At 38.5% G+C, this 7406-nt stretch overlaps 1 protein-coding gene across 3 annotated transcripts in view; it reads left to right on the top strand.

Annotated features, from left to right (window-relative positions):
- myom2a (myomesin 2a) overlaps positions 1 to 7406 on the top strand; it is a 41952-nt gene that overhangs the window by 13844 nt on the left and 20702 nt on the right. Inside the window, exons 9-16 of one of the 3 annotated variants that reach the window (XM_017432116.3) lie at positions 592 to 756; positions 940 to 1101; positions 1384 to 1525; positions 2357 to 2556; positions 2644 to 2697; positions 4247 to 4374; positions 4753 to 4936; positions 6049 to 6223. In XM_017432116.3, the coding sequence (XP_017287605.1) occupies positions 592 to 756; positions 940 to 1101; positions 1384 to 1525; positions 2357 to 2556; positions 2644 to 2697; positions 4247 to 4374; positions 4753 to 4936; positions 6049 to 6223 (1210 nt within the window). Of the gene's footprint in view, positions 1 to 591; positions 757 to 939; positions 1102 to 1383; positions 1526 to 2356; positions 2569 to 2643; positions 2698 to 4246; positions 4375 to 4752; positions 4937 to 6048; positions 6224 to 7406 lie in introns of all 3 variants that reach the window. The other 2 variants (XM_017432114.3, XM_017432115.3) reach the window with 2 other exon arrangements.

Consider the following 7406-nt stretch of genomic DNA (forward strand, 5'->3'; position numbering starts at 1 on the left):
CCCGCGTCCGGGCGAGGGAACACTGTGTCCAATAATTGTACTCGTCATAAGGGGTCTTTGGGCTGCACTTCGTCGGGCCCCTCACCTAGGACCTGTCTGCCTTGGGTGACCCTGCTAGGGGCATGAAGCCCCTGACAGCATAGCTCCTAGGATCATTGGGACACTCAAACCCCTCCACCACAATAAGGTGGCAGCCCAGGGAGAGGAGATTATTACACCTCCAAGAATTTTTCATTCAGACCTGAACTCAAAGGGCTCATTAAACTCAATTTAACCTTTTAACAAAACACTGTTTGAAATTTATTATGACGGAGGGTTTGTAACTCCTGATTTTCTATTAATAACAGTATCTGTTTGGAAAAATTCTTATACATAAAAACAAGCAAATAAGTGTTTTAGCATTCCCTCAAATGAGAAAATGGGTTTACTAATTATGCAATTATAGCATTAGTACAAAGTTTTTTTTCGAAAATTTGTCATATTGGTCACATTGTACTTTTTTATACTTCTCATCCTTATCTTTAATGTTTGATGAAACATGTATAATAATCACACTGCTAATAGTGTTTCACTTCTTGTTTCTCTGTCCAGTGCCCCATCTGACTGAGATCCATCCCAGTAAGCTTGAGGTCACCCTCCTCGAGAGGTTCCCAGTTAGCTTTGGAGTGGAGGGTAACTCCATCAAACTAGTGTGTACTATGGTGGTCGTTCCTGATCTCCCCAATGTACCACCCCTCGCCCAGTGGTACCGAGATGGTTAGACATCCTTATATTTGTCTTTCATTCTGTGGAGATGAAGTATGTGAGGCACATAATTATTATTTTTTATTGCTAGTTTGTTAGAGCTATCCCACAGCTTCCTCAGACACAACTATTATTGGCTAACTGTGATATTTGTTCACTCTTTAATGTTTTTTTTTTCATTTTATCTTTTAAAAGATAAACTGCTGAAACCAAATAAGCTGGCAGCGATGTCAGTGAGTGGCAGTGCAGCATGTCTGACTCTGCCTCACCTGGCCAAGGACGATGAAGGCCTCTTCACCCTTCGTATCTTTACAAAAGATGGCACCGCTGAGCATAGCGCTTATCTGTTTGTTTCAGGTAGGACAAGACTCTTGTGTGTTAACATCTCTATAACTTCAGATACTTGAAGATATTTATATTTCTGCTAGCTAGGTGAAAGTTTTAGAATCAGTGTTTTTAACAAAAAATATAGTTTTTTAAATAACCTACATATGACTACTTCAAGTAACATTGTATGATCGTGTTTGGTAGAAAAATGTTTAACAGAATGTTACCAACTGTGAGATTTGTGTTTATTTCTGTCTACCCTCTATTGTTCTTTTCCCGTCTTATTAATGCCCTGATATCGTTGCTCTCTAGATGCTGCTCCTTCTGTAGCCGGAGCCCCTGGTGCACCAATGAGTGTCAAGGCATATGACATTAACTCAGATTACGTCTTGGTTGCCTGGAAACCCCCCAACACCGTCAATGAGGCACCAATCACCGGATACTTTGTGGATCGGTCAGTCAGCACCCTGAAACTCTCCAGTCTCTCTAAATAGAACAGAATTGTCACACTAAGATGAATTGAGTGGAATAACACCTCATGTCAAAGGAACATCTGAGGCTGTAACAGCATTGAAATCTGCAGTAACTGATTGATGATCATCATTTTCATCATTTTTAATTTTAGACTTATCTTACTCAGAATTGAAAAAAGAAGCAAGTAAAACAACCAAATACTATGAACTGTTGAGAAAAAAAACATCTAGATCACAAAATTAAGTCAACCATTGAAAATAAAAAAGCATTGTAAATGCATTAGAAAAAAAAAACATGATGCCACCTAGGAGCATTTACTCAGGAAGCAAAATGGCAACATGTTTTCTTTTATTTTTAAGATTGAAGAAGTCACTGACTCTGCTTTTTTGATTAACTCAGGCAGCTCATACCACATGTAGCTTCTGTTTACCAAGCCTCTAGTTTTTAATGTGTCTCAAGCAAAAAACTACAATGGTTTGAGAAATTTTTCATTTTTTTGTCCTTAGTCTTAGTAACAAGTTAATTTGGGGCCTTTGTACCCAAATCAATATAAAATCTCTAGAACCAAGTCATTAATGGACTCATTATCTACAGATAAACTGTGGAGATAATTCTCTCATTACTGTTAGTGGTCATTACTGTCACGAGCACAGAAAAATGAATGGTCCATTATAAAGGATTATTCACATTAGTATATTTATCACTTACCCCTTCACACTTGCGACTCACAGTAAACAATAAAAAAAAAGTGCAACTGTTAATGTGTTTTGAAAGCTTACCTGCTCATTATTTCTCCCACTCTGTTGCAAAGCTGTGAAGCTGGCACTGACACTTGGGTCCAGTGCAACGACTCCCCAGTGAAGGTTTGTAAATACCCGGTGCACGGTCTCAGCCTGGGCCATTCCTATCACTTCCGAGTGAGAGCTGTGAATAAAGCGGGCATCAGCAGACCTTCGCGCAAGTCAGACAAAGTGACAGCCATTGATGCTGCAGAGAGCGAGAGACTGCAAGGTACCGTTGAAGGTAAATACAAAATAGTGAAAAGCAGGACACCAACACTTTATTGATGAATTCTTTGTTTTCCTTTCATAAAAACAGTGATAAAAATTGAAGGGAAATATGACATAATGATCAAGGATGATGAGCTGGAAGGTACAGTAGTGTACAAAGACTGATCCATGTTTTAGAGTTTTGTTTCTAAAACTCTAACCTATAATATATCATAATTTCACTAAATACTAACCCATGCTATTTTCCTTAGAAAAAAAGGTATTCTGGTGCAGAAGTCATTTCTGTCAGAGTGTGCACATCAATTATGATGGGTGTGTTTGAACCTAATGCAATGTACCACTGTGGCGTTTATATTCTTTTTTATTATAACTTGCCAAAACCTTTTGGAAAAGTGTTAAAGTTTTTAACTGTTGCCTGGTACACTTTTACTCTAAATGTAAATATACAGTGAATACCCAACTCTTATCTACATTTAAAACATAAATATGTAAACATTTTAATATCTTCTAAAAAAGTAGAATAATGCAAAATAGCCAAATAAACTGTAAAGTAACAATATTAAATACTTCAACACTGTACATTAGGATCTCTCATTGTGATGCATTTTACGACTTTAGATTAAATTAAAATTAAATCAAACATTATTTTACACAAACTAAAGATTATAAACTGAATAAAACCTTATAGCTGCGCTGTTTTATATCTAATCATTTGAACCTATGTATGTGTTTTATTATAGTGTAGTATTTGATTTGTTGTGCGAAACCAGTGCAGCTAAACACATCTCATCAGGATCTTAGTTTGACCCAATAAAGTTACTGCAACCTTTCACAGTTTTTATTATCCTTACAAAAATAATAAAAAAAGAACTTTTTTATTATCAATACTGGCACTTGGAGTTTTTTCTACTGAAATAAAGGTTTGGATTGTCTAACTTCTTAAAACTTTAAACTGCACAGACCAAACTACTTTCCTGTCTTCTCCTATTCTAACTTTTGGGTGATTAGTTGTTTTATTTAACTTTATCTCTGCTATTCACGCTTTAATTGACCGAAACAGTTTTGGTTTTTCAATTAAACCTGCTTTTATTCTTATGCTTTAACACACCTTTGTAACCCAAAATACTAATAGAATAAAAATGCTAAATAGATATTAAAATAACCCAAAATACACAGGTGGGGTTATTGTAGGAGTCCAGCATTTCACAGTATGGCTAATCAGTCTGCTTCAGACCCTCAGAGAGACTCTGTTATTCATGTAAATTCTTAAATTAGTTTTTTAAATTCCTTTTTGAGAGTTATTTTTCTTCTATTACTTTTCTTTTAGTTATTACAGTATGTTCTATCAAAGTCATCTTAAGAATTATTTTATTTATGTGAAATGTTACTGTGACAAATTTTACTCATTTGAATTACATTCATTCACATTAATTAGCTTCAAAGTATATATGAAGAAAAGACAGAATTGAAACCAATTCAGCTTTATTTTAAGATAAAAACATATAAGGGAATATTTCAAACCACATGGTTGTCATCTGCCTGTGAAAGCAAGGCTACAAGTATATTCAGAAGGAGTTTGAGTCTAGTGTGAATTGTTCAAAAGGAAAATAAAAACGTGAATAAAGTGGGACTCCTGCGATGGCTGCTGCTTTATGTACCTTATACCTCAAAACCGTTCACTCCCAATTTAGGCTACGTAACAATCCCGGGTGAACCCACAAATGTTCATGCATCCGAGATTTTCAAATCATACGTGGTGCTGAGCTGGAAGCCTCCCAGCCCCCGCGGACGAGCTCCGCTGTGGTTCATCATTGAGAAGGTGCGTCTTGCTTTACCTTTTAGTACCCATATCCATCAGCAAACACTCTGTAACCTCTATACTGCAAGAACAGATGAACCATATTAACTTTTTAAACAATATTTTCTCTAAACCATGCAATTTTGATGTTCAGTGAAACGACAGACCCAGTATTACTTGCTTTGGGTTACATAATAACAGAAAAATATGTTCCAGTGTTCCAGTTTATTTTACTCACAAATTACAACAAAATTCTAGATTTAGCTTTTTGAGATCCTCCGTAAGGCCTAACAAAAGAATGTAAAGATGAATTAATTTTCTCAATTAGTGTTTGTTATTGTTCACGTTTTCATAGACCACTGTACTTTTTATATATCCCCATCCCCAACTCTCCCGCAGTGCTTAGCAGGCACTGGAGCATGGCAACAGATCAACACAGCAGTCAAACTGCACTCCCCTCGTTACCCAGTTTTTGATTTGCAAGACGGTCAAAAGTACCAGTTCCGAGTCTATTCTGTCAACTTGTATGGCTCCAGCGAGGCCTCGGCGCCCTCTGAGCCCATCCAAAAGGTTGATGAATATGGTAAGAGCATTCGCCCATTTATTTTTTAGTTTTGAGAGAAAATAGGTGCAGGACAATCTTGTGAAGTCTGGTCTTAATAAAGTTTAAACCATGCAAATGTTACACAGTTTTGGTTTACAAATATGCAGTATTTTTATTGGTGGAATTTTTTTTTTTTTTTTCATTCTTTTAAAGTTTCATAAGATCCCTATTTTCTTGAAACTGTGTATGAGTTGCGTAAAACTTTTGGTACTTTTAAAGATAAATTTAAATCAGTGTGTTTTAGTGATTGAATAAAGTTGTTTCTTGTTCTTCCTGTTCTGTCACTTTTTGATTTATGCTGTTAGAAGAACACAAACATATGAATTACTAACACTGATATTTTCTTAAAAGTGGCTGTATTTTGCAGGTATTGAACTGCCAGTCGGTACGTACAGAATAATAATATTTGAAGTAGTTTGTAAAGACACTGATTCACACTGCTGTAATGCCACAAATGAATTCAGTTTTTCACCATTGTCATGTGTTCTAACGACCAGTGATGGTTAATGCCAGTATTTCACTGGGCTGCAACTAGTTGATGAACAGCATTAAAATAAATTATGTGCACAGCCTAAAATACAGTTGTGCAAGTCAAGCACACAAAAATACACTTTTTTTTAAATCACCAAACTGCTCACCCAATCACAATCACCCAGAATTCAAGAAAACTGCAACTCAAAATTAATCTATTTTCTCACAGTTTTGAGTTGTCAACTAGTCTCCAACAATCAATGCCCAGTGAGATACTACCTTCGAGCACATGAACATGACTTGTTGAAAATCACTTGATAGTTGCACATAATAAACAGTCACAGCTTTTCATTAAAAATATCACAAAGACACGCTTTACAAAATGTACTTTGAGTAATGTCTGTTAAAAATTACACTCCTACAAATCATATGTCTCATTCCTTAGATCATCAGAAGATTTTGCTCTCGTTGTTGTTTTTAACTCATCTCCAAGAACCTGTGTTTTTAATGTAATTCTAATTTTATAAATCAATGTCTTCACTATAAATGGGATGGTGAAGCCATTATTTCAAAATAACATTTATGAAAACATAATTAATAATTTTCTTTTTTTTCTCCAGGTGTCCCCTCTGCTCCTGGTCAGATTGTTGCCACCAGAAACACCAAGTCCTCTGTTTTTGTTCAATGGGAAACTCCCAAAAATCAGAAAAACCTTGTGGGATATTACATTGATGGCCGTGCTGTTGGATCCAAAGAGTGGTTTGCTTGTAACCACAAACCATTCAGACATAACAGGTGAAAAATGCTGCAATCTGACTGCTTACATTTGAAACATTATGGTCATTTTGATGACCAATTTAAGAGGATTATTTGGATATATCAAATTCAAACGAACTTTTGAGTTAAGTTTTTGCTTGGTGTTTTTATCCATCCATCCATCCATCTTCTTCCGCTTATCCGGGATCGGGTCGCAGGGGTAGCAGCCTAAGCAGGGAGACCCAGACCTCCCTCTCCCCAGCCACTTGGGCCAGCTCCTCCGGGGGAATCCCAAGGCGTTCCCAGGCCAGCCGAGAAACATAGTCCCTGCAGCGTGTCCTGGTTCTTCCTCTGGGCATCCTTCAAGCGGGACGTGGAGAAAACCCATTTCAGCCGCTTGTATTTGCGATCTCATTCTTTCGGTCACTACCCAAAGCTCGTGACCATAGATTAGGGTAGGAACGTAGATCGACCGGTAAATCGAGAGCTTCGCTTTTTGACTCAGCTCTCTCTTCACCACGACAGACCGGTGCAGTGCCTGTTTCACTGCAGACGCTGCACCAATCTGCCTGTAGATCTCCCACTCCATTTTTCCCTCATTCGTGAACAAGACCCTGAGATACTTAAACTCTTCCACTTGGGGCAGGACATCTTCCCCGACCCGGAGAAGGCACTCTACCCTTTTCCGGCTCNAACATAGTCCCTCCAGCGTGTCCTGGGTCTTCCTCTGGGCCTCCTCCTGGTGGGACGTGCCCAGAACACCTCACCAGGGAGGCGTCCAGGAGGCATACTAATCAAATGCTCCACTCTAAGTCCCTCCCGGATGACCCTATCTTTAAGGGAGAGCCCAGACACCCTGCGGAGAAACCTAATTTCAGCCGCTTGTATTCGCGATCTCGTTCTTTCGGTCACTACCCAAAGCTTGTGATCATAGATGAGGGTAGGAACGTAATCGACGGGTAAATCAAGAGCTTCGCCTTTTGACTCAGCTCTGTCTTCACCATGACAGACCGATACTGTGGCCGCTTCACTGCAGGCGCTGCACCAACCTCCGCCTGTCGATCTCTTGCTCCATTTTTTCCCCATTCGTGAACAAGACCCTGAGATACTTAAACTCCTCCACTTGGGGCAGGACATCTTCTCCGACCCGGAGAAGGCACTCTACCCTTTTCCGGCTCAAGACCATGGCCTCGGATTTGGAGGCACTGATCCTCATCCCAGC

The sequence above is a fragment of the Kryptolebias marmoratus genome, linkage group LG3, assembly GCF_001649575.2.
Source record: "Kryptolebias marmoratus isolate JLee-2015 linkage group LG3, ASM164957v2, whole genome shotgun sequence".
NCBI classification, from domain to species: Eukaryota; Metazoa; Chordata; class Actinopteri; order Cyprinodontiformes; family Rivulidae; genus Kryptolebias; species Kryptolebias marmoratus.